This window comes from Metarhizium brunneum, chromosome 1 (genome assembly GCF_013426205.1).
Source record: "Metarhizium brunneum chromosome 1, complete sequence".
NCBI lineage: Eukaryota > Fungi > Ascomycota > Sordariomycetes > Hypocreales > Clavicipitaceae > Metarhizium > Metarhizium brunneum.
This window is the reverse complement of record NC_089422.1, coordinates 4,611,166-4,638,869: the sequence shown is the minus strand read 5'-3', so window position 1 is coordinate 4,638,869 and position 27,704 is coordinate 4,611,166. Positions and strand designations below refer to the sequence as shown.

At 52.3% G+C, this 27,704-nt stretch overlaps 8 protein-coding genes across 8 annotated transcripts; 4 read left to right on the top strand and 4 right to left on the bottom strand.

Annotated features, from left to right (window-relative positions):
* Positions 1 to 332: 332 nt before the first annotated feature.
* Positions 333 to 1,799, bottom strand: G6M90_00g013850 (uncharacterized protein; the record flags this gene model as incomplete). The annotated part of the gene is made up of 1 exon (XM_014693651.1): positions 333 to 1,799. The coding sequence occupies one exon, from the start codon at positions 1,797 to 1,799 to the stop codon at positions 333 to 335; it is 1,467 nt and encodes a 488-aa protein (XP_014549137.1).
* Positions 1,800 to 2,598: 799 nt separating this feature from the next.
* On the bottom strand, positions 2,599 to 4,611 carry G6M90_00g013840 (uncharacterized protein; the record flags this gene model as incomplete). Its single annotated transcript, XM_014693652.1, has 1 exon — positions 2,599 to 4,611. The coding sequence occupies one exon, from the start codon at positions 4,609 to 4,611 to the stop codon at positions 2,599 to 2,601; it is 2,013 nt and encodes a 670-aa protein (XP_014549138.1).
* Positions 4,612 to 8,898: 4,287 nt separating this feature from the next.
* On the bottom strand, positions 8,899 to 11,298 carry TBC1D5 (TBC1 domain family member 5; the record flags this gene model as incomplete). The annotated part of the gene is made up of 4 exons (XM_014693653.1): positions 8,899 to 10,148; positions 10,200 to 10,342; positions 10,404 to 10,936; positions 10,999 to 11,298. The coding sequence occupies 4 exons, from the start codon at positions 11,296 to 11,298 to the stop codon at positions 8,899 to 8,901; spliced, it is 2,226 nt and encodes a 741-aa protein (XP_014549139.1).
* A 630-nt stretch (positions 11,299 to 11,928) lies between these two features.
* G6M90_00g013820 (uncharacterized protein) lies at positions 11,929 to 13,737 on the top strand (the record flags this gene model as incomplete). Its single annotated transcript, XM_014693654.1, has 1 exon — positions 11,929 to 13,737. One exon carries the CDS (start codon positions 11,929 to 11,931, stop codon positions 13,735 to 13,737), a length of 1,809 nt encoding a protein of 602 aa, XP_014549140.1.
* A 791-nt stretch (positions 13,738 to 14,528) lies between these two features.
* fzo1 (Transmembrane GTPase fzo1) lies at positions 14,529 to 17,275 on the top strand (the record flags this gene model as incomplete). Its single annotated transcript, XM_014693655.1, has 2 exons — positions 14,529 to 16,872; positions 16,932 to 17,275. 2 exons carry the CDS (start codon positions 14,529 to 14,531, stop codon positions 17,273 to 17,275), a joined length of 2,688 nt encoding a protein of 895 aa, XP_014549141.1.
* Positions 17,276 to 19,697: 2,422 nt separating this feature from the next.
* Positions 19,698 to 20,943, top strand: rnc1 (RNA-binding protein rnc1; the record flags this gene model as incomplete). The annotated part of the gene is made up of 3 exons (XM_014693656.1): positions 19,698 to 20,097; positions 20,162 to 20,730; positions 20,806 to 20,943. 3 exons carry the CDS (start codon positions 19,698 to 19,700, stop codon positions 20,941 to 20,943), a joined length of 1,107 nt encoding a protein of 368 aa, XP_014549142.1.
* A 1,642-nt stretch (positions 20,944 to 22,585) lies between these two features.
* Positions 22,586 to 23,961, top strand: hut1 (UDP-galactose transporter 1; the record flags this gene model as incomplete). Its single annotated transcript, XM_014693657.1, has 3 exons — positions 22,586 to 22,803; positions 22,872 to 23,665; positions 23,732 to 23,961. 3 exons carry the CDS (start codon positions 22,586 to 22,588, stop codon positions 23,959 to 23,961), a joined length of 1,242 nt encoding a protein of 413 aa, XP_014549143.1.
* Positions 23,962 to 25,139: 1,178 nt separating this feature from the next.
* On the bottom strand, positions 25,140 to 27,584 carry pmp1 (Tyrosine-protein phosphatase pmp1; the record flags this gene model as incomplete). Its single annotated transcript, XM_014693658.1, has 1 exon — positions 25,140 to 27,584. One exon carries the CDS (start codon positions 27,582 to 27,584, stop codon positions 25,140 to 25,142), a length of 2,445 nt encoding a protein of 814 aa, XP_014549144.1.
* Between the last annotated feature and the right edge of the window lie 120 nt (positions 27,585 to 27,704).

The window sequence follows — 27,704 nt, the reverse complement described above, 5'->3', positions numbered from 1 at the left end:
ATTACGCCGCCCTGGCTATAGCAGTAGGATTTAGAATGTTGGCCCTCTCGCTCAATCTGCCCCTTTGGAGTCTTTTGATTCGAGTCATCTTTTGACAGGGCCTGGAGTGGACCGGGAGATGTGCGAAACGTCTCGTCTGCTCAAGGTTACTTGTTTGCTGCATAGCTATGTTAGAGCAGTCTTTGATAAGTTATGAAAGAAAATTTCATCTGTTTTCCCCCCATCAGTTCTCGCCTTCTATTGCCGATGACTCATTATTATCAGAAAGACATGGCGGAGTTATACAAATACCCTGTACAAGTGAGGTCGCTTCATCGTCAAAAAGTCTCATGTCAAATCACTCGCCATACAGCTCCAGCCCTCGGGGTATCAATGTCGTCATCGCCCTCCCTATTCACCCTCTCAATCCACTCATCCTCCCTAGCCAGTGCCTGCTGCTCAATCTCCTGCATGGCATGCAACTCGGTGAGCATATCGTGCACGAGATTCCCTGCCCCAGCGAGCATCCTCCCCAAACTGGACGCCTCGGCCGTAGCTACGCCCTCCTGTGTCGGCAAATCATCAATCTCGGCGAGGCGGGCCCTCCAAGTCTCCAAGCGTCTAGTCAGGCCGGCACATTCTTCTCTCCAAGTAGCATCCAGCTCTCCAACGAACAACGAGTCATGGCCGTGGACCAGCATCCTCCCAATATCGTGTCTCGCCTCCTCGGCGTCACACATGTGGTCGGCCCAGCGTTCAAACCGCTTCACCACCCTCGCGTACCGACCCGCAGGCTCACTGAGCGTCCACAGCCCGGTCAAGATCTCATCCAGCGACTGGATCTTGTCTTCTATCCCGTACCTGCCGCCGCGTGCCCAGCGCCTCAAAGCGAGGATGTTGTCGCTTTCCGCGGCGAACCGCTCCCTCTCGGACACGCGTCCGCTTTCTCGGCCGAGCTCCTCGAAGCGCGCCCCGAGTTTCGCCTCGGCGCTGGCGTGCCACTGCGCCTGGACTGCCCCCGAGTCCCGGTGGAGGAGGTGCAGCTGCAGAAGTTCGGCCTGTAGCCTGCTCGTTTCGGCCGACGCGGCGATATTGGCTGGCAGCTTCGACGGCGAGGGCGGGGCGATGATGGCCGAGGTCAGCGGCTTCGGGGCCTGCGACTTTGCCGGCGAGTAATGCTGCTGCAGCGTTGAGAAGGCGGGCCGCAGCCGCGGTTGGGCTTGTGCCTTTGCTACCGCGGCCGGCGGTGCGACGCTTGGCTTCGCGGGCGTAGATGGGCCCTTGTTGTCTACGGACATGGATACATGTCGACCGTGGCCGCCTCTGGCTGCCGTCGTCTGGCTGCCGACGCGGCCGCTCGACGGCGGCGGCAACGACGTGGCAGGTGGTAGGCTCGTCGCCGTGCTCTTGGCACGAACATGCGTCGGTGGGCGCCGAGCAGGTTCTGCGCTCCCGCTGCCTGCGGACGTAGGTCGGGTCCTGGCGGCCGCTCTGTTCGCGCCGCTGGCCGGGGGGTAGCGAGACGTCTCCTTCTTGGCCGTTTCTTGCGCAGAGGCTCCATTTGCCCTTGTGGATAGCGAGCTTGAGCGTGCTAGTGAGGTCGGGGCGGGCCTGCTGCTTCGCGATGACGCGGCTGTGGTGGTGTTTGTTGCGGATGAGCCTGGCAGGATGGTGGTTGGAGGTCGTGCGAATGGCTTCAATGGTAACCGGCTGGGGGAGCCGCTTCGTGTTGCATCTGTGGCGGTAGGTCTGACCGGCTTTTCTGCGGGAGGTGGTATCGTTGGTTTACGCAAGGAGCGAGTCCTTTGCAGAGAGGACATGGCCGCCGGTTTGTATTGATAATGGCAGCTTCATGTCAGGGGCAGCCGTATACGTCAAGTACTGATTGATAGTAGTACTCGGTGATTAGCTTGAGTCTGGTCTGGTCTGGTGCTTTGTTAAGGTCCGGTCAAGTTGTAGCGCTGGCTGCCCCAGTTATTATACGGCTGTCGGGACCCACTCAGTTCCCATAGGATCGACAATTGTAAACATTGAATGTTGAATACATATGCCTAATGTAATATATTGTGCAAGTCTCATTTGGAGTTCCCAGAACTTGTCCCTTACACACGACATTAACGAGTTTCACTAGGCTCCTGGCAAACTCTTGACATGAATATTCGGTCAATTCTTTATGACGAACCAAATCCAAGGGTGAATCTTCGCCTACGAACCCGCTCTTGAATTTTTGTTTAAAAAAAAGACAATCAGCGAACCCCCTTGGCGGTGACTCCTCCGATATTACTCCGTCCCCTATTTATATGATGCCAAGAAAAAAACAAACCAAGCCTTTCGATCCTCAAGGCTGTCCAAAATGCAGGTATCTCCAACGTAAAAGTCAAACGTAATTTGTTGCAGCAGATCTTCGTCTCTAAAATCCAGCCATTGACAGCTTCCCATTCTACATACATGATGACATAACCGTGACGAGATCTTCAAGAGGTCGTGAGCTGGGCTGGACACTCCCCCCGTGAGCCAACCAGACTAATAGAAAAATGCGAATGCTTTACTAGTACAAAGAAAGGCGAGCACAAAACAATGTTAGATTCGGGCAACCAGTGCCTTCATTGCCGTGCGTTCCTATGCAGGGAGCTCGATGCCAAGGGCAGATCCAGGCGGCGACGCTGACGATAAGCTAACAGGCGTGTCTGCTCGAAGCTGGTCTACCAACCTTCTAAGCACCTTTTGATGCCCGTTCAGTCCCTGCAGACATGTCTCACAGATGCGCAGGTGACAGAAGGTGCATACCCAACGGTCCTCTGTATCAGCTTTGTCACACGTCTGACAAGTGAGCGGATAATTTCGGTTCGACCGGCGATTCATGGTTCGATGCTTCTGGAAACAGTTGTAATGTGTGTGGTTGAGAGGCCTCGAAGAAATTATCGCGCCCGGCTGCAGAGGCTTATCCGTTTGGATAGGGAAGTATGCTGCTCTGGGGTCTGGCTCTCGCACGACCTTCATTTCTGGGTAGAGAGTCCCATCACGTCCTCGGTACATCGGTCCGTGGGTATCTGAAGTGACAATCCTTGGGTCAAACGAGCCGGTGGCCGTCGCAGGCCTACTAGGTTCTTCGGCACTGGCGCCTACAACATTTTGACCAGATGACGTGCGGCTGAACACTGAATCCGACGAAATACTGATGCCACGGTTGCTGTCATTCATAGTCAGGGATTGTGTCTTGGCAGGTGGGCTGCTCCGTTTCATTTCTAGAAGATTTGTACTGAGCCGAAGGTCCGGTGCGGCTTGGGGCAGCCTGCTCGCAGATGTTGAAGCAATGGGAGGAACAGAAACAAGGCTCGGCGCGACTGGTTCCGATTTCGACGGTGCGGTCGGTTGTGGAGGTGGCGATTTGGATGCAGTAGACAAGGCCCCTTCCTTTGGCGATCCGGTTGCTGAGACGGGAGAGGCAGGCTTGGCGATAGTGTCAGCCCGAGAAGACGGAGGACTGGCATCTCCCTTTCGGTATTCCGGTGTGGGTGGCCGCTTGCTATCGCGGCGAACAGGCAAGTCCTTGCGATCCACCGGGGTACGGGATTTCTGGGCTTTTCCCACCTTGTCCTGCAGCTTCGAGCCGATGCTCCCCATCTGCGTTTCTGTTTCTTGACCCTTGTCCTGAGACACTGGCTTGACGTTATGACGGGGCAAGCCGAGGGCTGGAGGAGGCGGTATTGCGTCTTGTTTCGGCTCCTCTGCGGGCTTGATTTCGGAACCTATGTTGGCATAGGCCAGAAGCACAGCGGTTTCAATGGACTGAATTGTCGAGGCCGAGGCAGTTGAGCCGTGGCTATGGCTTAGTTTTAGATCGGAGAGCTCTTTGTTCTTCTCGGCGGTCTGTGGTCGACGCTTCCAAATTTCAGGCCGAGGAGCTGAGGATTTTTCAGATAGCGGTGCAACGGGCAGCAGTTTCGGAGACGACGAACTGGGATGAGATGAATCGTCCTTTCGAGGCGGCGCAGGGCGGCTCTGGGCCTTGTGTTCCAAACCTTGCTCGCTTTTCACTGCAGGCACCTGTGTTTGTGAGTAAGTGTTGCTGCCAGCTGATGGTCCGTCTTTGCCCAGCGACGGGCTGAGATGAGAGTCATGGAAGCTGTTGGCTGTGCTTGCTGTCGTGTAAGTGCTACCAGACATGGGGGCATCGGGTTCTCGAGAATACGCGGACAATAGACTGGATAGTGAATCTGTGGGCGAGGACTCGGGAGGAACAATAAGAACAGGCTGTGCTTGTGGTTCCGGCGCTCTGGCAACTGCTTCTCTGGGCATCGCCATGGAGCCGCCCGGAGGCGGAATCGAGAGAGGCGGTGAATTGATGTTGGACGCGCCAGACGGTGGTGCAGCGGGTTTCGATGCCGATGAGCCAACGGGTTTTCTGGGTATGCTTTTGCCACCCGTCGTGTTGTCGTTTGCACGGGACGATTTCCGCGGGGGGAGAGGGAACTGGAATTCAGATACGTCTTTTGGAAGCGGGAGCGGTGGAAGGTCAGCGACACCTTGGCTGTCGGCAACAGGGACGGACGGCAGCGCTTTTGAATATCGCGATCGCCCACCTGTTCCCCCAACAGGTGGCGACTGGGCAGCCTCTTGTAGGCTCAGCATGTTTATACGTTTATCGAGTGCCTCGGGGGCGCGGCGATTTGGGCTTGGGCTTGGGCGTGTGGTGTCTACCCAGAAATGACTCTCCACCGGCCAGGCGTTGCGACGTTGCGACGAAACAACGGGAGTCGTAACGGCGCAAAGTACGCCAACGGCCCAATGCTCAGTCCTGTGCGATCAGCGGCAAGATTGAAACAAGGAGCCTCGAGCTTCTTGGTATATCGAGGAAGACGCGGCATCCAAATCGTACCAAAGGGGGTTGAAGGGCTGGGGGTGAAGGACGAGCGTTGGATGGGACGAACAGAAGTGATTACGGACTAATCGTCCTGCATCGACATCAGGTAAGAGCCCAAGGAGTCAAGGACCGACCTGTTTTAGATATCCATGGACCCTGGTCGACTAGCACCAGGCCGTTTTTTTTTTTTTTTGCTTATCACCCACACGACTGGACATGCGCGATGAGGAGCGGGCATGGATACGTATGTCGATATGTATGTATGTACATACATACGTCGACGGCGCCGGCCCCTTCGGAGCCTTCGGCCCTGAAATCAGCAAATGCATAACGATGGATTCGCATGCAGGCTTCAATGGGAGGCCCGGTCAAGCTGGGGTCTGGTCGGCTCAATGACGAAAAGGCGCTTCTGGGGTTGGGGCCCGTAGCCGGGATCAATGAGCCCGCAGCATTTCATGCAGCTTGGCTGTCCCTGTGGCCCTCAGACATCTGGATCGATTACTAGTACTCCGTAGTACTGGTCATAATTACCGAGCACTTGAGCCTTGCACTGGCATGCACCGTGGCCTGGGCTCAGCTGGGTTGAACATGGACCCCTGAGCCGAATCGAGTCGGTCGTGAGACAGCCACCGCGCCACCGCGCCACCGCGCCACTGAACACGCACCAAGTGCGGCCCCTCAGCCACGTCGTCGATCGGAGCAGTAGTGCATTCTCCGCGCAGTGCATCGAGGATTGCATTATATCCTCGTATTGCATCCGGAACCCGTGTTGTGGTACGGTCTCCGCACCTCGGCGTGATGATAATGATGACAACAATGCTAATAATACTGTTGTTATTAAAGTAGTTTTGTAAATTGGTTCGGGACTGGAGGAGGGAGGGGTCATGTCTGGTGCAAAACACGGAGTGCGGAGGGGTGCGCATTTGTCGGGTGCACTTGCCAGCGCCCGCCCGTCATCCGTACATGTTAATGTACTTTTCTAGTCAGGGCACAATGCACGCAAAATGAGCAGGGGCAACGGTGCCCCAGCAGAAACTTACCAGACAACATTGAACACACACCAACGACCAGACTGCCAGTCTCACATACATAATGGCATGAGGAACTATCTAGATTGCCCTCCATGTTGCGGTAATTATCCAACTTTTCATTTCATCAAGGCCTGCACAATGACTCGCCGTTATTGGTCCCCTCCCGCCGCCGGTCCAGCCGGATGGCGCCCATCAATCATGAATGCGTCGCAACCTTTGTCCTCTTCGCCATCACCAGCCAAGTATCCCTTGACTGCTGATTGATGCTCGCCAAGGGTGTGCTGGCCATGTATGCAACCAATTCAATAGGGGCAACGTCTGTGCCCTGATGCGGCTGGGGCGGCTGGGAGCCGCAACAAGCCCCTATCATGCTCCCCGAGGAACACCGGACATCATGGAGCTTCTTAGTTCGCAGAGAACAAAGGCACCAATTGGTAGTACTAGTACTACAATCTGGTGGGTGTACATACGGAGCGCCGAGGACGCAGTGGCATAATCTTCAAGCACGGGGATTGTGGTCTGAACCACCCTCACATCCGTCTCAGGTCTCACTCCCCCAACCAAGCGCGATCCTCCCGTGCGCCGCTCGTACAAACACGCCATGGCATTGGCATACCGAGACACGTCCCCTCGTCTTGACACCCAGGAATGGGCTGGCCTCGAGCTACCAAGTACGGAGTACTAGCTGGCCCTTTCTTCGCCTGCATCTGAAAACCAACACAAACATCGCATGGGCGGGCCGTGCCTTGGAAATCTGACGCAAGAGCACCAGCGAAAACTAAGAAAGTCTTGTCATCTGATTATAACCCTTTTTTGCCGCATTTCTACACATTCATCAAAGTTTTCTCAGTCGAATTACGTGTGAGCAGGATCTGCGCATGGGAAAGGCCAACCCTTCTTCAAGCAAGGGCACTGAGGCCAGACCAGCCCGCAACTCCTAATTACACAATAGAAAGGGAGGTGCTGCACGGTAATAGACCACGGCAACATCATGCAGCTGTCTACGTGCTCATACGGTGCGTGCAAGATTATTTCCAACCGAGTCCGAGTCGCCGATTACAGTAAAACATGATTCCGATTCGGTTTCAGCATGTTGATAAATTATGTAGTATGTAGTAGTGTAGCATTGTAAAATCTCTCTCCCTGCCCTTTTATGGGGTCATTGCCTTGCCTTGTCTATTCATTAAGTTTGAGACCTGCTGCTAGGCAAACGCATAGTATTTGTCAGGAGGACTGGTAGACAGAAGGTAGTAGCTAACTTTACTTTAAGTCATGCGCAGGGAACACGTCGAGTTCTTGCAATGCCAATCTGCTCTGCGCCCCCCACCATTGCAGGGGACTTGCCGATAATCAAATTGGTTATCAAGTACCAATTCCAATAAGTTGGCTTGGGGGTTCGGCAATGGCGGATTTCCTTGGGAGTTGCTTGCATATAGAATTACTCCTTCATGAGGCATCGTGGCTATAGACCAATTCCAGGCCCTGGGAGATTGCGTGTATAGGTCAGAGGTATGTCGTGTTCTGATATGTTACAGTATCCAAGTATCGAATGTGATGTATATATAGGTGTCTTTTAATACCGGGGGATACCATGTTATCCCTACCAGAACAACCAAGCTACCACCACCGAATTCACGCCAACACCTTGATAAACCAGGACATGAAGCCTCTGTCTGATAGTCACTAATGGAGCTAAGAAAGGTACGATACCGACGAATTCACACTGGCCAATTCAAATCTCCATTATCCAACATGCAACGGAACTGGTGGTGGCAGAGAATGCCATTGTTCAAATGACGCTTTGTTGGGGAACCAGTGAGTGTATCATCGCCGGTGCTGCACACACGGAGCATGGAGAGCCGACGACGGAAGAATGACCAGGTTTATTGTTGTCGAAACTTTGTACATTTTGGTGTCCTTCCTCTTCATTCATGCCCGTGGGAAGGGAGCCCAGCATGGGTCGCAAAGGGCTGCGCTTCTTGGAGCCTGTGATGTTTGTTGTATCGGTGCAAGATTTCCTCGGCCCGTGTCTTAATATTCTAGGACCGCGGTGTTGATCCAAGCGCTGGCTCATCAAATCCCGACGCATGGACTTCCTCGACGCTTTCATCCTCGTGTTGGCCGTCATTTCTCTCCTCACTGGCCTCGACTTGGGTTCCAACATCGGCCGGTCCAAGCCCAACACCGTTATCCCCTTGTCCCTCACGCATCGAGGACAGGGTCGCTTCGCACCCTTCTCCCCCAGCACACATCATCTTCCACCCGGCCCTGTTCGCGGGGCACTTGGGCAATTTCTTCGATGCAGCGAGCTAATTCGGCTTCATCGTGCTCATTTTGTTGCCCATCTCCCTCTCCGTGTGGCCCAGGAGCTCTGTCGGCGAGACAATTGGTAATATGATGAACGGTCTCGGCGGAGGGTGTGGTATTCATTTTTTTAACGTTCTTGTTTTGCGTCTTGTCTGTCTTCATTGTGACATGGTGTGGCTGACGGTTGCAGGGATAAAGACGATTCTTACCAGCCTCCTTGCCAACTCGAACTCAAAAGATACCGCCGTCGTAGTAGCGTGCTCTTACCTCATCCGCTCGCTCGTCTCCGGCATCGCCATGAGTATCTCCTCAGCCGTAATGCAGCAAACCCTCTGTAGCCAGCTTGTGGCGCGCCTACCCGACGGCGACCAGGCGCGGAAGATTGAGTATCCCATTCGTGAAGCTTCGACTTTATTAGGGAGCTACTGCCGACGTCGGTGTTTGGCCTGGCGGCATTTGTCGTTACGTTTTGGGTGCGGAAGAGGAGCTTGAAAAAAAGAGTACTTACATAGTTAGACGCGGGGTCAGTCAATGAGTGATGAAGTTTGGATTTATTTGTTTCTGTAGTCAGTTAGGGGAAACGAGTAGTGAAAGTTGCATTGTGGCACTGGATATATAGATGATTTGTGCATATCGCAGCGTGTTGGTTGTACATAAAAACGTCGTGTATGATATTATACATTCATCAAGCATCTAGTCAGAAACAGCCCAGCTTCCTCATTTATCATGAAACAAGCCTTGCGTCTTGCCCTTGGGCTTCGCAATGGGCTCCATCCCAAATATGTCATCTGTTTTCGGGGGCGCGCTCCTGTCGGTGGCTTCGGCAGTCATCTCACCGAACAGAAATGCATTCCTTTCTCGGCTCAGATTATTCGAATGCCTCTTACCATGCTGCGAAGGCGGGGACTTGCTTGCTGCCGGGGCGCGAGAGGGTGTCGTTTCGTCTGGTTCCAGCATCCAGGAGAAGGATGATTGGGCAAGCGTCGAGCGAGTTGGGACGGGGGCGGGCCGGACCTTGACCGTGTTGTTTCCCAGGGGGTCGGAGGGCGGCGCCTCTCCGGGTTGGTCGTCCTGACTTGCAACCATTTTTTCCGGATCTGCGGCGTCTTTCTTAGAACTGTGCTTCTCTTCGTTTATTTCGAGTTTTGAAACGTCTGGCGCTGGTGCGTCAGAGCTAGTTGCCGGCGCCACGTGTAATTGGTTTGCTGTTGTCGCCCTGGTCTCTGTGGCCTCCTCGACCACCTTTTCTTTTCCCTCTGGCGACGATACCAATTTGTTCTTTGGTGTTGAGAAGACGGGAACATCCATGGTAGAATCTTCCAGGTAGATCTGCACAAACTGGATCTTGGCGGCCGCCACCTCGATGAGTTCCAGGCTCTTAGCTTCATCCTCAAACCCCGACAGGGATATCGTCTTGAGGTTCGTAACTGTATCGTTCAGCAGACCAGCCAGCTCTTTGTTGCGTCTTTCCATGGCTGCCAATACCTTGGAAGCGCCTTCATCACTGAGAATACTTCTTGGAGACCTTTGTGCTTGCCGGGCTTCATTAAAGCTTTGCACATTGCGTCTGATTTCTCCCATGGCATCACGGACTGCTTGATTGATGCCCAGTTTTTCACCCCTTTCCAAGACACGGTTGGCGCCTCTAGCGGCTCCTTGGAAGAAGGCTTCCATGCTGGGCGGTTGCTGGGTAAGCCTAGAGGGTGATATAGGTGGCCGACCGCCCAGTTGACGAACGGAGTTGGCTTCAGACTCCGCACCTCTGCTTGGCTGGGTCGGTTTAATGTCATTGGGGTTCTCAGGAATCCTTCCGGTATATTTCATGATGAGACTTGATCCACCCGTAAAGTCTAAATGGTCTCGTAGATACACAGCGTCGTCGACAAATGTGTGTGGCCCATGGGGTTGTTCTGGGGGAGGATACTTTAGAAGAAGTTGTAGACAGACAGAATAATCGGCTGCCAACACTGCATTTTACACATCAGTCATTGAATAGCCGCAATCCCGGGATGACGTACACTGCCAACGAATCCGGACCAGCATGGCAACACAGATCAGGTCTATCAGCTCAAGTGAGGGATCGACTGCAAATATAGTATCCCACAACACAAGAAGCTGGCTGAATGGGAATTCGCGACTGAATAAGAGTCGTATCCATCGGCTGCAGGAATGCAGGTTAACCACAAAGCCGTTGAAGTCATACAGAAAGTGCTTCCACTCACATCAGGAAGATCTGGGGCAGGATCTCTATATTTGTGAGATGAACTGCGAGTTCCGGATCAACTTTCTGCAGACAAATCTCATGGATGAACCTGCTTCGCTCCACAATAGCGGAAAGCTGCTCTTGCATAATCACTGGTTGGCTATCGTGATTTGACGGCGTGCTTCCATTTACAACCTCATAGAATGACTGCGCCTGCTCCATGAGCTTTGAAAACAGGATGTAAGCGTCGTGCTCTATAAAGGCAGAGTCCAGTACGTGCAGCATTTTTGCATCAAGACGCGCATCATTACCAGAAGCCTCTGAGTCGATTGAATCTTGTTCAAGGGCATACACTACTGGTGCAAGAAGCTCGTGCATGCCTTGGCGATATCCACCTCTGTCGGGGTTGACCTTGCAGTAGATGAACAAGATGTCCAGAATCATGCCTTGTACGGCGTCTTCATGATAATTGACCTCGTCAGGGAGCCGCTGGACATCTTGCTGAATCTCTGTCCGGATTATCTCATCCTGTCGTACTGTATTCCAAGGTGACTAGATCTGGTAAGTAGGCATGCGAGTATAGCATCAGACAAGCTGGGCGAGCAATTACTAACATCGGGATCATCAGCAAGCGGGTCGACGGTGAGCTCGGTGAGGGCTTCGGGATGCCGAATAAACTTGAGAAAATGGTCTCTGCGCTCTTGGTAGTCTTTTCTGCCTTCCTCCAAGGCGTCCGCCCAGCTCGTGATGCGTCCCTTAGTCGACAGCAGGAAGGTCTGGTCAAAGGCATGGATCAGCTCATCTGCGATGCAAGTCGCCAAGGTGATGGTGTGAGGTGATGATGGCTCAAAAACTGTCAAGTACCTTCCAGCATACGGACCGACAGCCCGACAAACAAGGGCTGGACGAGCCATTGTATTTAACAGCCCGTTGTAAATCTTCCAGGCTCGTGCTATGAGTCTGTGTTGTTTGCCATCTCAATCTAATGAGGTCATGTCTGTCAGCTCACCCCGCTCCTCTGGGCGCCTTGCTGTCTTACCGAGTCTCTTGGACGGATCTCATAATTGCTGGACATGGATGTTCCTGGTTCACCGGAAGCAAATGGCAAGCTGCCTGTCTCACGCAGCAACCTTCTGGCCGGGGGGATTCGTGGACAGACGGCTTTTGCGGTTGAGGCGACGATGACGAGAGAGAGGCTGAGGTGGGCTGTGATGTTGGCGTTGTGGTTCCATGTCCAGATGGCCATGTCATGACTGGTCTGGCACTGCCAATGGTCAGTGCTGGTAATAAGTTGCCACCGACATGCAGTATCCGCAATGCCCTGGCAGCGCAGGTTGAGCACAGTGCCGCTGTCTTTGAACATGGAGCCTGCTGGTGCCCCACCAGACCAGCACTGAGACCATATCAACCAGCACAGACGACATGGTGTATTGATGTCAAGTCTCGACTCCAATCACTCGTCACTCCTCCACTTCGCAGTAATATCAACAGCGTTCAACTCATTGTCGCGGCATAAGCATGGTATTCCGCATACGCTTGTAAATATGTCGGCAGATCTCTTTGCCGAGTTCAGTAATCCTTCAACTTCGACGCCGCCTACGTCGCAATCGGACAGGCTTTTTGGACAGCCACCACAGCAGCAACAGCAGATACAGAGCCATGTCCACATACAAGATCCCTTCCATGTATCCAGCAGAAACAATGCAGTGCCGGTGCATTCACAAGCATCACAATCGACGCCGTTTCAAAGTTCTATGCCAAACAACATGGATGCTTGGGGCCAACCGTCACACGTTTCTCAATCATCAACCGTGGTTCCGCAACAGCCAGATGATGACGATGGATGGGGGGACTTTGAAGTAGCGCAAACGCCTCAAGTGAACACACGGCCTCTGGTTTCGAGCAACAGCGGTTGGGGCTCTTATTCCGCCTCTAAGTCTATCCCACATGACATAAGCTACAATGCTGCAGCAGCAACACACACTCCGGCTGATGGCTTAATCGGCGGCGGCTTTGAAGATTTCGGTTCACTCGGCGGTCGGGTAGATCACGTTCCACAGCTTTCTTGGTCTCTAGCAGAACCAAGGGATAGAGCACAGATGAAGACGACGCATCACGATCCAAATGTGTTGTTTGATGCGGACGATTTTGAACTGCAAGGCGGCGGAGAAGAACATGATGATTTCGACGAGTTTGGTGAATTTGAGGCCGTCGAGTCAACACCCCGTTCAAAGCCCGTACCGGCTACCATCCCACAACTTACACCATCTCTTGATCTCCTGGGGCTTGATGATTCTCCAATAACCCCTTTGCGCAAGGAAGCAAAACCGAGAGTGGCCAAGGAAGAGTCAGGCCCGCCTGCCGCAGCGTCAAGTTTTGGAGCCACGTCTTCAAGTAAACTCCAACCCCTTCAATCACTGGCGAACCAAACCCAGCCTCCTTTTGTTGAACGTAATGTCAAGAAGACAACCCATACGTCAACACATAAAGCGAATCCTAGTTCCATTCTAATGCCATCCACAAAAATGACGCCGGTGACGAAGAAGGTGTCCCCAGCAAAAGCGACGGCAAACGATGACGAATGGGGAGCTTGGGATGATTTCTCCGCGGACAATGGAGACAACGATTCTAGTCAGGAAACTGCAGAGACACACAAGTGGCCGTGGGATGCTGGTGACGGTAGCAAAGCTACAAAGGCCATGGTAGATGACAGCAGCCCGCCACCAACAAATGTTCCTCCTCCCTCGATCCTACTTTCGGCATTCCCAGAGCTCTTTAATACTGGAAATTCTTTGTTCAAGTCCGTTACCGGGCAAAGTCCATCTGTCAAGCAACAGGTTCTCTCGAATCCCAAGACTATCCAATTCCTTCAAGGATACGTTCTACTAGCGTCGACGGCTGCGCGAGTGATCGCAGGACGCAAGCACCGATGGCACCGAGACAAGATCCTGGCCAAGAGCATGTCAATTTCAGCAGCTGGAAGCAAGGGCATGAAGTTGGCAGGTGTGGATAAACAACAATCTGCACGAGAGGACCGTGAAGCTGCTGACGTGGTTGCGGCATGGCGGGAGCATGTAGGGAGACTACGGTCTGCCGTGGCAACGGCTAACTCTGCTGGCAAGGCCAAGATTCAAGTGCCAGAGCTTACAGAAACCCCATTAATTCAGACGGCAAAGATGGTCCCGACCGCGCCTAAGCCGTGTATTATCTGTGGGCTCAAGAGAGAAGAGAGGGTTGCAAAGGTTGACTTGGATGTTGAAGACAGCTTCGGGGAATGGTGGGTAGATCATTGGGGCCACAGGGCCTGCAAGAATTTTTGGATAGAGCACGAGCAACTATTGCGGCAGCGATGAACGAGATGATGTACCATCATGAATAAAGTTACAATGTCTTTTGGGAAGGTGGCAGGAGTATATGAGCATATTACTGTATATAACAGCGGCAGTACAATGATAACATGAGCACAGAACCCTTCATCCTCTTACCCGTCTCCGTCTATGATCGACAGGTAGTGGCACGTAGGTCACACTGGCTGTCAAGAATGAAATGATGGCAGAGGACTCTCAGCGCTACGTCAATGAGATAATTTGTTTGCCTTGAAACCTCTGGCGAATTGACATGTTCCGGAGCCATGAGACGGACAAAGTTGAAGGCCGCCGAGGTCGTTGAGCGAGGCGGTACTACGTAGTCCAGCCATAATAATAAAAAGCACCCGACCTGGCATGCACGATGACGACGTCCCGCCTGGTGTCAACTACCTAGTAGGTACTAGATACTTGGTGCTTCTTAGTATTTACAGTCAAGTGCTTTATCTATGGCTCATCAATACCGGGGCTCCCCCGACCCCGCGCCTCTCTACAGCTGCTTGGAGGCACCTTCAGGCACCAGCCTTTGTCACTAGACTCGCTGTCCGCTAAAGAACGTGTGTATTGGGTACTTATGTACTAGGTACCTAGGTTCCACCGTGCCTCCCCGAAATTGCCGGACGTCTTGGATAAAATCATGCCAACTGCAACGACCAACAGCCAGGATGCCCACCCTCTCGCGCCGAAATAATTCCTGACCCTACAACCACAACGCTGCCAACATCGATCACCATTTCGTCACCCTACTCGACCATGCCGGTCGCTTGAATTATTTTGACATGAGCCAGGATTATTTCACCGGCAAGGGAAAGGGGCCGCTGCGCTCCGATCCCGATCCCGACGCGCCAAAGAACTCGAGTCCCTCATCATCGAGTCGACCTCATTACATGACGGTTGGTAGCGGATCGACATCGGAGCACGCCGCACGGTTGCAGAATATGCTGGATGTCGATTCTGGATATGGAGGAAGCGTGGCTGGCGAAGATCACCACATGGCCATGACATCGGCGACAAACTCGACCTCCGACTCAAGTCAGCATCCTCGAGGCAGAGCAAGTGCAGGCCATCAGATGTGGTACTACCGCCAACGCGCGATACTAGGCAGGTCGATCAACAAGGTCCTGGATTTGTTACAGAGTCTTCAACAGATGAACACTGAGTGGCCAGCCCATTATCCGACCATCCGGCCTGCGGACGCGACGAGCTCAGAAAGGCCCGGAATGGGACGCACGTACTCAGTTTCAGGAGACGCTGCCAGCTCTTCGTCAACAACCGCCCAGCCTCCGTTGTTAAGGCGATCTCTGACTGCCGCCGATGCTTCAACCGCTGAGTCGAGCCGCGCCGCCAAGAACCGACCGGCGCCAGAGCCGAGGCTAGTTTCTCCCCAAATTGCGCAAGAATTATCTATTTTGAAATTGGATCTGAAATTAGGAGCCCTGCATCAAGCCGAGCTTGTGCACTCTTTAGAGAAGAACTCCATTGCAGCTCTTCTGGACGGCAAAATTAGCTCGAGCATAAGGCATCTATTATCCCTCCGCGAGCGCATCGAAGATACTTCCAGCAAGGTCCTCATCACGGGTGACTTGAATGCTGGAAAGTCGACTTTTTGCAACGCCCTGTTGCGACGCAAAGTTCTGCCAGAGGACCAACAGCCATGCACCGCCATCTTTTGCGAAGTCCTAGACGCCAGGGAAAATGCGGGAATTGAGGAAGTGCACGCCGTGCACAAGGATTGCACCTACAGCAGACATGACGAGACAACCTACGACGTTTATGCTTTGACCGAGCTGGAAAAAATTGTTACGGATAACGAAACGTATACTCAGTGCAAGGTATACGTGAAGGATATTCGGACAGTGGACGAGTCACTACTCAACAATGGCGTAGTCGACATTGCGCTAATCGACGCACCAGGTCTCAACTCAGATACTACCAAAACTACCGCCATTTTCGCCAGACAGGAGGAAATTGATGTCGTTGTGTTCGTTGTCTCAGCAGCAAATCATTTCACACAGTCTGCCAAGGAGTTTATATACGCAGCCGCCGCTGAGAAGGCCTACTTGTTCATTGTCGTCAATGGCTACGACACCATCAGAGACAAGGAGCGATGCCAGAAGCTTATTTTGGATCAAGTTTCTGGACTGAGCCCAGATACTCGTAAAGAATCATCAGACCTTGTTCACTTTGTATCAAGCAATGCTATTCCAGCCGGACCAGCACCGCCAGGAGGTCCTGGTGGCAACGGAAGCGGCAGTTCCAGCGGTGGAGGTGGAGGCGATGATCCAGGCGACGATGGAGCAAAGGGCAAGGGCAAAGATTTGGACAAGATTCGAGACTTTGAGGCTCTGGAAGCATCATTGCGTCGCTTCGTTCTCGAAAAGAGGGCGAGGTCCAAGCTTGCCCCTGCGAGAACATATCTATTGAACATCCTCAATGATATACACAGTTTGGCTCAGGTTAACGAAGAAGTTGCCCAGTCAGAGATTGACAGGGTCTCTGCTGAACTCAGGGAAATTGAGCCACAACTCGCCTCAAGTCGAAAGGCCAGGTCCGAAGTAAGCGAGCAAATAGATCGAAACATCGAGGAGACTTGTCAAGATGTCTACGATCACAGTCGTTCTGAGCTTAATACCGCCATCACTCAGGCCGGCAGGACCAACTACGACGTGCCATACCCCGGCGTCTTTGGCGCCTTCCAGTATGCCGACGATATTAAAGAGGCCATGCTCTCGCACATCACGGACGCCGTCACGCGCTGCGAAGAATACGGCAGAGAAAAGAGCGTCCAAGGCGTAAATACTATTAAACAACTGGGCCTGCTACATGTTGGGGACGAGTTCCAGAACCTACAGTTTCGACCAGACGTCATGTTCCGGAGAAAGCGTGATGCTCTCGCACGACAGGTTCATATTCCAACTGAGCTTTGGGACTTTGTGGACTGGTCGACTCTGTTGCAGCGCCAGGAGAAGTTTGCAGGGACCGGCATGGCCTTGACGGTGGCGGGCGCTGTCGTGCCTCGAATGCTTGGCATGAGTAACTGGATGGATCATGCCATGTTGACGACTCGGGTGTTGAGCAATGGGAATCTCCGTCAACTGATTGTTCCTGGAATTGTCATTGCTGGTAAGTGAACTGGAATCAAAATACTCACGCTCCACGCCGCCTAGCTAACATTGAGACAGCGATCGCCGGGGTCGCCTACGTTTTACAGCAGATCCCCAACTCCCTACCCCCCAGACTCGCCACCAAGATTTCTTCGCAGCTGGCTGAACTAGACTACATCCATGCCAACTCATCACGAATTTCCTCATCAGTCCGCAAGGTCCTGCGCTTCCCAGCTGACAGTCTCCGCGTCGGCCTCGACCAAAGCGTCAAGGACCTAGGTAACAAACGGGATGAGGCCGACAAAGTCCGACACGAAAGTGAAGAAGCTTCCAAGTTTTTCCACGAGCTAGTGGGCAGGAGTCAAGTCCAAAGAAGCATGGTCGAGGCTGTGGATTTGGATGCGCCGCAAGAGCTCCACTGAGTTTATCAAGCCAGGTTGTTGGCTATGTCCGCTGGACACGTGAGGAGATCAAATACCTGGGCATGATATGGAAAGCATGATTTGGGGGAATGACGGACGACGCCTTTTCTTTTAAAGCTTAGACGAGATGGAGAAAGCTCTCCCCTCTGTTTGTTGGTGTTTCTCATGTGGAAGTTTTCTCAAGCAGCTGCATAATGCGGTGTACTTGGTTGATTGGTTCAAAAACGTATACGCCTCGAAATATACCCTGTGCTTTGTTTCGGCCCTTTTCTTTTCTTTCTTTCTTTCCTTCCTTCTCTTCTTACTGGCGTTCTCGTAGCTTGTCATGTTATCTGCAGACACTCGTAAGTGGCTGTCTTGTTTCACAGCCAATTGATTCGATCAGCCAATACCCCGTACAGGCATTAACGTTCGAACCGAGCAGGGCGTGTCCTGCTGTCCACTTTCCAGCTTATGCAGGGTGAAGGTCGAAGGAGCGCAGTGCAGTAAGTGTCAGTGAAGCAAGCGAGCGCCCAAGGCGAACAAGATGAAGCAGTTGGGTAGCACAAGACGCGGCCAATGCCCCCCAGCGCACCTATAGAGTCCTTGTTACGGCACACGGAGAAACTGGTGGCGGCAGTACGGAGTAGTTTGCTGCATCGGCGTGCTTCTTGTGGACATGGAGTATAAGGCCCTGAACCTGCATGCATGGAACTGGCAGATAGATGGTGGGCTAGGCCGGGATGGGGGAGAAACAAAATTGGCTGCCCATTAACATGTTGATGGCAACATTAAAATGTCTGGTATCGAAGGACGAGGTGCTTGTGCAGATTTCAGGCCTGGCATGGCATGGCTACCGCACAGAGCACTGCCCAGTACTTACTTAAGTGAGTACCGACATGGACCCAAGAAATGTTTGCCAGGACAATACATGTAGTTTGTGCCCTTTCTCATCGGGCAGTGTGCGACACTGGAGCTGCATGTTTCCATGTCCTTGAATGTGTTGGGTGCTTGATTATATATAATACATCGAGAGCCAGGCGGGCCTACCAGTCTTGGTACTTAAGTACTTAAGTACATACTACTAAGAGGTCAACTGGTGCTACTAGCAGGTAGTACTTAAGTACTTGGTAGGTTTCCGAATTGCTTGCCTGCCAAGGTCCTGGTCCAATCGATAACTTTCATCCGGTGTGTTTACTTGCGTACGTACCTCCCAACATTGAAGGCAGGTACTACCTACATGTACCGAGTTGTATACTTGAAGTGAGCAAGCTGGTTGCGTCCCACTGGGCGGGACTCGGGTGTGCTGTCAAGGGCAAGACAAAGCTGCGTTCCATGCATGGTTGGTAGCAGCCGCAAACAGACTGTGTGCCTCGTCAATATTGAATACTGAATGTGCCAGGCGGTCTGGTGCTCAGGAACCACTAATGATTAGTGGCCTGGCCATTCCCACCGCAGCCCGGGGCACTGAACATTGACATTGACGCTGCCTGGCAGTCAGAGCCTCCGTCAATGCCAGTCTCTCTCGCTTCCACTCGTAGCCTGGCTGCTTCCTCCAATGTCCAGTAGCAGTAGTCCCCCAGCTGCAGCGCTCCACTCTGCACTTCTGCACCCCTCTGCGCTTCACCTCTTCCCCAACCTGGACGTTGATCCAAACTTCCATCCGCTCCCATCTCTTTGATCCCATCCCATCCTATTCTCTCCTCCCATCCGCAACCTCCATCCTCCTCCCCTCGTAACTTACACCACCTCTTCCGCCCCAAATCCTCATCTCAACTCTTCCCTTTCGACTTCACCCTCCGTTTCTTGATCCTCTCCCCCCCATTTCCTCTCATTTTCCGCTTCCGCACTCCTCGCCGCCAACCCCGTCAACCCGTCAACCCGTCGACTCTTGAACCCTTCAACCCCGCTGCGTCCCGCCCAACTCACAGGGAAGGAAAAAAACAGCACGACTCCCGTCTCAACCATAGTCGAACCGCCTGTCACGCGCCCCGCCAATCCTCGAGCATCAGGTCTGTTGCGCTCCCTTCTCATTGTCCATTCTGCCTGCCATCCAGGCCCTCGTCCATGTTAGACGTTTCTTCTGTTCTTCTACTCGTGCGGTGATTGCGCGCCGCACGTTGTTTTGCCCACCTGGTCCTGCTGCATGCGCGTCCCATCTACTTGCCCAAGTTCAGATGTTGAAACCGTGACCACGTGCGCGCAGCTTCAGTAGGCGATCGACTGTTGAATTCAGTCACGTTGCCTCCTTACTACTCAGTCATTGCAAGAAACGGAAAGAACTAACCAGGCTACGAAACAGATTCCGCCAAGCCAGCCGATCCTCTGTCGAGCTCCCCATCAGCCGTCACAGGCACGACCTCTTCATCTCAACAAACCCTCCCGCCCTCTTCCCATCCTCACCCAATTTGCTCCACTACCATCACCGAATCCCTCATTCAACATGTCTGCCCCCCAGGATGTTTTGTCTGCCAATGGCAATGATCTTGTCGACCACCTGGATCAACTGAAGATGGAGGAAAGACTTGGTCCAGACGGCGAGCCCGCCCCTAAGACGGACGAGGAATACGCCCAGGCCCAGCTCACTCTACGAGCCATCGTTTCTTCCAAAGAAGCCGGTGTCATCATTGGCAAGGGAGGCAAGAATGTCGCTGACCTCCGCGACGAGACTGGCGTCAAAGCCGGCGTCAGCAAAGTAGTTCAGGGGGTTCACGATCGTGTCCTTACCATCACTGGTGAATGTGATGCTATTTCCAGAGCCTATGCCATTGTAGCCAGAGCCCTACTCGAAGGGGCCCCAGCTATGGGTATGGGAGGAATAGTCCAGAGCAACGGCACGCACCGTATGTCTTCAATTCTCAACCCTTTAGAAGAATCAGGTTCTTGAGCTAACAGTATATTCAACAGCTATTAAGCTCCTCATCTCTCACAACCAAATGGGCACCATCATCGGTAGGCAAGGACTCAAGATCAAGCATATCCAGGATGTGTCCGGCGTCCGCATGGTAGCGCAAAAGGAAATGCTACCCCAATCCACGGAACGAATTGTCGAAGTCCAGGGCACTCCCGACGGCATTCAGCGAGCTGTGTGGGAGATTTGCAAGTGCCTTGTCGACGACTGGCAGCGTGGTACCGGCACTGTCCTCTACAACCCCGTTGTGCGCACTCAAGCCGGCTCCGGTAGCCTGGGAAGCAACTACAACAACGGTGGCGGCCGAAGCGACTACGGTAGTCCTCGGGTTATGCGCACCGGCAACGGAGCCGACTTCAGCAATGGTGGTGTTCGACCATTCAGCCGCCGATCTGATTCCGACGCAGCCAGCCGCGGTCCCCCCACACACGATGAGAATGGCGAGGAGATCCAGACTCAGAACATCAGCATCCCCGCAGATATGGTTGGCTGCATCATCGGCCGGGCCGGCAGCAAGATCAGTGAGATCCGTAAGACGTCGGGAGCCCGCATTTCTATTGCCAAGGTAAGCTACCCCGCACCCTGCTGTGCGTGCAACTCGCCATGCGACTCGAAACTGACAAGATGATTTTTGGTTAAGGCGCCACACGATGAGACGGGCGAGCGCATGTTCACCATCATGGGTACTGCCAAGGCCAATGAGTCTGCTCTGTTCTTGCTGTATGAGAACCTCGAGGCAGAGAAGATGCGCCGAAGCCAGCTACAGGAGCCGGAGTAAAGTTCTGGTCATACCCTTCCTACGCTCTGTGAGCAACGCTTTGCTTTTTATTTCTGTATCACTTTGTGTGAATGAGCTACATCCGAATTGGATTTGGAAGAACTTAAGCCACTAAAGCTCAATCAGATCTGGCTTGCCGCAAGGCTCCCGATTCCCTCCAGGAACCAGGTATTGATTGGGATACCATGCTGCTCGTGACTTTGGAATCGCCCAACAATAAAGTATTCGGGGGGGACGGGACACAAAAAAGAAGAAAAAGAAAAAAAAGAAAAGAAAACCCTTGGCCCAAACAGTCGCAACTCTTATATTTTTGTTAGCCGTGCTTCTCATTTCTCTCCTGACCATTTTTCTCATTTCTTTTATTCATAAAACGGCACGGCCACCCTTGGGGGAGAAATGGGCTTACGACACTACTTTTTTCCTTTCAATTTCGACGCCGCGCTCAACACCTCCCCCGCCGTCCACCAATAATTCTGTATCAACTCACCTACCCGCTTTATCCGTACCACTTTGCTCCTCTTTCTTTACATTTGAGGGATCTTCTGGCCGCAAGGTTCCACCTCATACGACGCCGAAGCACTCCTTTCACACCCTGGTATCACCACCCACCGGGCAAACGCCGTCGACAGGAAAACTTGAAGACTACCAAAAGCTAAAGTCGCTGCTTTCAAGGCGGAGGACCCAAAACTTATAATTCCGGTTGGAGATAGTCTCGCTTGATGCCCTCGCAATGGTGGTCATTCCTGGTCTCAGTCTCTACTCAACACCGTCGATCTCCCTCCAACACCCCTCGCTTCTTATTTTATGCCACGACTTTTTTCTTAATCCAATTGTTAAAAGCCTCCTGGAATTGTTGCTTCTCGGCCGCAGGCATTGACGAAGCATGTCATTGTAATGGTGGATTTATGATATCTCTTGCCTCAAATACCCCCAACACACCTCTTCACCCTGCTCGCCACCTCGGCCCCATCAGTCACCGTACAGTCCCGGTGATGTGGGAGTCTTCTCTACACTACGCAGCATGATTGATGATGATACGTATTTTGGGGGTGATGGGACACCCGAATAGGAGTGTATGTAGTCATACCCTTCCAAACGCGAAGAAATGAAATATCTAGTCATGATTTGTGCTTTGCTGTCTTGTGAATGCCATTTTATTTTTGTCCAGCGGTTCTTTGTACGGGCACAGTTCATCTAGTTCATGCAAAGTAATGCACAAACAGATGGGCGTCGAGACCCCAGATCGCGCCAAGTCCTCTTGGACCCGTCGAAGTAGCTTAGCCGTCACCATGCCCCACGCCGGCGTCTGCGTGTGCGGCAGGCGCAGCTCAGGGTCCTTCCTAAACGTCACTTGACGTCGATAAAGCCAGCATGGCATTTTGCCTTTCCCAGGAGGTGGGGACTGGCGGCGGCCCAACCAGACCGGCTGAAGACAAATTGGCATTTGCCCCGACCATGTGCTCGCGACCAGTTCCCTGCTAACCTCATTCCTTCTTTCTTGCATTTTTGCATCGTTTTGCCCTTGCGTTTACATTATAGAAGCTCGTATTATAGAAGGGCCTCTCCTTGTTTCCTGTCTCACTTTTGATGTTCTTCGCTCGTCCGATTTTCTCGTTCGCCCTGCCTACAAATCCACCCGATCATGGCACGAACAAAACAAGTCCCCGTCAGACGTGAATCGTCGTCCGAATTTTTCAACAAGCAGACAGCATCTTGGGTTGACACCGATGACAGAGGAGATAAGTTGCAAGTAACAAACGGGTACACAACAGCTGCCAATGGCCCTCCCTCGAGCAGTGCAAAGCCCGAGGCTGGTGTGGTACAGCTTTTTATCTCTGTCGCCGGCATCTATGCCTCTTTGTAGGTCGTCATGAAATACGCAGAGTCGCATTCGTTGTATTCATATGCTTACTGAACTCTTTTGATAGCTTAACATGGGCCTACTTGCAAGAAAAGCTGACAACGACGCCTCATGGCTCGGCGGCCGCTCCGGAGCGATGGCACTTCCCAGTATTTCTCAACACCATTCAATCTCTCTTCGCTGTGACCGTCGGTTCAATTTATCTCCTTTTCTCGACGCCCAAGGGTTCTTCCATTCCCCCAATCATCCCATCGCGTCGAATTCTTGGGCCTCTTGCGCTCGTCGCCATAACCAGCAGTCTGGCCAGTCCCTTTGGATATGCCAGTCTCGCGCACATCGACTACATCACCTTCTTGTTAGCCAAGAGCTGCAAGCTACTACCTGTCATGTTCCTTCACATCACCATCTTCCGCAAGCGATACCCGCTTTACAAGTACCTCGTCGTGGCGGCCGTAACCGCAGGCGTTGCCGTCTTCACCCTCCACTCGGGGAAAAAGAGCAAGAAGTCAACCAAGTCAGAAGAGGCCAACGTCGTTTGGGGTCTTCTTCTCCTGAGTATCAACTTGCTCTTTGACGGCCTTACCAACAGCACCCAGGATTACATCTTCCAGACCTTCCGTCCCTACAGCGGTCCTCAGATGATGTGCGCCAACAACATGATGAGCACCCTTGTCACAGGCCTCTATCTTCTAGCCAGTCCGTATCTCGTCGCCACCGGTATCGGTGAATGGCTCGGCATGGACGTCGCCGGTGGTGCAGGCGAATTGCCTGCCGCCTTGGACTTTATGCGCCGCTACCCAGCGGTCTGGAAAGATGTTCTTGGCTTCGCAGCCTGTGGTGCCATTGGCCAAGTCTTCATTTGTTAGTCCTCTATCCGTCCAGTAGTTCTCACGCCTCCCGAAACACCATGCTAACTCCAAATTATAGTTTACACCTTGTCTACCTTCTCATCCGTCTTACTTGTTACCGTGACTGTCACCCGCAAAATGTTCACCATGATCCTGTCGGTCGTCGCGTTTGGCCACCGCCTCACTCACATGCAGTGGCTAGGCGTTGGTCTCGTTTTCGGTGGAATCGGTGTAGAAGCAGGTATTGCCAGGCAGGAGAAGATGGCAAAGGAGGCTGCGAAGAAGACCATTGCAAAAAAGGATTCTTAATCTAGCAAATACAAGATGTCAATTCATGGTGAATTTCGAGAACAAGAACAGGCATACGGGGGGCTGAGACTGGGGCGAGAAAAAAACGTATGTGTAAATATATGCACATCAAAAGACTTGCATTATTGGCGCACGGCGCAGTTAGGATAAGGCAGAGAGGATTGATACACATTATATGTATGAGCAGATAATTAGCTTGTGAGAGATGTTAGATTGCGTCACACAAGTGGGAGAAGAGCAGGTTACAAGATATAGCCCACGTCACAAGAAAATCCCCTTAGGCATATTAAAAACATTGGCATTTCTTCATTATTTCTAGGCTACCAAAGCCGCCGCTTTCCTGGACCCACAATGCTGTAAAAAAGGATCCCAAAAACTCAAGCCTAGCCGGCAGAAAGTGTATGCCAAGACCCTTCCTCTCCCATCTCTTTTCGCTTTGCTTGTCACTAGTCATGCTGAACAAAGTAAATAAGCTACCCCCAATAATGGGATACAGACCTGTATCCAAGAACGACTGGATAAGCGACTAATCGGTAGGCAGCGGGCATCAATGCCACGCCGTTTTCAAAATTATGAAAGAAGGCAGGACCACTCAATTCATGTCCCTTGGACTTGCGTATGTCCAAAGAAAGTACTCTTGCGCCGTGTCCCCGCGCCCGGTCTGTTGTCATGCAATTAAAATAAGGAAATAGAATAACCCATTAAGCGATCGAAGGGTTGACTCGATATTAGAGATTTAGAACGATAGCACAAAATCCGGGTCTCTTGACTCCGCGCCTTGTCGTGACAAATTTGCCTATGTACGGGTGATGTGTCCTGGGCATAAAAAGCCTGTTGTACACAAGAAAAGAACGCCTGCAATGCTGTGTGGGAGGTATCCTTGCCAGGGCTGTGGTATGATGCCAGAAAATGCATATGTGGGGAGATAGATAGGCGGGTATTGTATACTTTGAGTCGGCTTCAGTTTCGCTGAATAAACCGATTTGCTCGGTAGTGCTGTTGAAAATACAACGGCCAGATGACAATCATACAGAAAATGTCGCTGCGCAAATACATGAATATATATATATACCAATATAGGTGGTATCCAGAGTCGCGTCGTCAAACGAATCAACCAATACGCAATGCGCTTTGGCAGATGGTAGTCGTTCCCACATGAAACCTCATCAAAAAGCTCATTACAGAAGCTCATCAATGGAGCGAATAATCGGAGCTTCCCCTCTTGTAGGTGGGCTTCGAGGGTCGGCTGCTTGTGCCGGCCGATTGAAACCCATCATGCGGCCAAAAAATGAAAACGGGTCCGTCGGGAAAGATGCTTCCCTTGGAGAGAACAAGCTTTCTGTGGGCGTTGGGGGCGATTCAACAAATCGCATCCCAGCGACCTCATGTACGTCATGGAGTGGGTTTGTTGTCATAGTCTCGGCTCTAGGCGAAAGCAATGCCGACTCGTCGGGATACGGCGTGCTCAACGTGACCGTTCGTTCTGTACGTGTGCCGTCAATTGGATCTTGCGGAGAGAGCTTTTGGAATTTTCGCAAAGGGAAGCTGGGAAAGGCCCCGGGTGACTCAAAGGATCGGAGGCCGAGTATCGTCGACGATTGGTTTGGAAGCCCAAATCCGGGCTCTGGTTGGCCCAAGCCAGTCTTAGGTCGCTGTGGGAGATTCTCTGACTTCGCAAAGATTGGTGCATCACATGGAGGAGCCAAAACTTCCCTGGTCTGTAAAACTGGCAAGGGTTGTAAAGAAGGCAGAGTCGGTTCAAACGGTTGGTTGGGCACTGAGGGACTTGACTCAGCAACGGTCTTTTCGCAGTGGTCTTTCCACGAGTAGCTCAATGGTGCCGATGCAGGACCTGGAGAGATCGCCTGTGAGCCAGGTGTCGAGCTGCCCCGGGGTCGAGTCGGGCAGTCAGAATCTATTGCGTCTGAAGGCGTCTCTTCTCCTGGTAGAGGAGCTGTGTGGGGTTCCTTGGAAGTGATATCAATGGCATCGGCGGAAAGCGTCAGTCGATGCTTAGTCGGACTTCGTCCGGTTCGTGGCCTATGAGTCGAGGATGATGGTGACCTCTTTTTAGTAAGTTCTTTGTAGAAATCTTGCAGTGAGTACATGAGTTTCATATTCGGACTAATCCAACGACTTTTGGCTTGTGCGGCGTAGTATGCGTCATTGACACTCAACTCTGGGGACTGATATAGGCCGTAGGCGATGATCAAACTTGCAGAACGACTGGCCCCTTGCTGGCAATGAACTAAGACCTTCTTGCCGTTTTTGCTTCGGTTTTCAATCGTCTCGCAAAGATGCATTAGATCTGGCGCTATATTGGTATTGTGATCCCAAGGAATATGGATATACTCTGGGACATGCCAAGGGTTTGCCTTCGGAGTTGTTGGAGTATCAATTGTCGAGTCTTCTATCGGTTGATATTCAAAAGCTGTCGCGAAGCTGGCAATTGTTGCCGCCGTGTCCGGGATAGGACTCTCATTCCCCGTGGTTGACGCATTCTCAAACATCCGTTCAGCAGCTAGAAACGGATTTTGAACCTCCCTAGCCACATTGATCACTACATCAAACCGGGAGGCTTCTTCAGCAGTAGGCTCAAGATACAAAAAAATGTTGTCGCCATATATAGCTATGGGTCCATTGGGATATCCGGGCGACTTTTGATCTTCATTATTCGCCGTCTCGTGGAATGGTTCGTACTCGCTGCGATTTGCCAACTGAGTTTTAATTGGAGAGTCTTCCTCTACTATAGACTCGTCCAGGTCCATGACAGACTTTTGCTTCATAGGTCGCAACACTTCTGATAGACCAGACTCATTTCGTTCGAGGACTTTGGGAAAAGTCATTCCCCCAAGAGGGCCGAACGTAGAAGACTTCATGGCGGCGAATATATGAGGTGACGAAGTAGAATGCTTCAATGCGCGGCGCTGCAAAATTGGCGGCATTGCCGGAGATGCCGGCACCTCCAGCGATGTCTTCTTGACCAAGTCTGAAGCACCCGTCTTCAAGCTAAGCTGACTGGGTTTTCGCTTCATGCCGGGGATCTTTGGCTTGATGAATGAAGGTGAGGACGGCTCTGTGGCAATACACTTGGAGGTAGTGGAAACAGTTAATGGGGGTTGGATAGATAAACCCTTCATATTCCTCGGCCTCCGAGGAGCCGGGGATGTCATAGGTCGGTCCAAAGCATGGGATTCGGGAATACAAAGCATGTTGTTTTGTGACGTGGCTGGGCGACAACCGAACGTTGTGGACGGATAATCATTTAAGGGTATCAAGTTGATAGGCGAATCTGGTGACGAGGATGGTGAAGGATCCGACAATGGGGAAGAGTCGGTGGTAGATAATGTTGTTGTAGGAGAAGACTCGGTTGATTCTGACATTTGGGTAGACGTGCTGTCGTGATGCCTGTGTGTCGGATCCGGGGGGAATCCTCCTTGCCCAAGGGCAGGTGGTTGTGATGGGTCGGCAAAGGCCGATTGCTTGGGTGGCATGTCGACCATTTTGGTATCAACCAGCGTGACAGTCTCCCCTTCCGCTATCGTGTCGGCGTCAAGATCAAATACTGACATGAAGGATGGTATTTGATCTTCGTACAAGCGTCGGGCCGCGGCGGAAGGCATGGTTTTGGCCTTCCCAACAGAATGCTGTCGCTGAACCTCCTGCGCGGCGTCAAGTACTTGCAAAAAGAAAAAAAAAATTAGAGAGAGAAAGAGAATAAGATACGGGCTCGTCACAGCTGT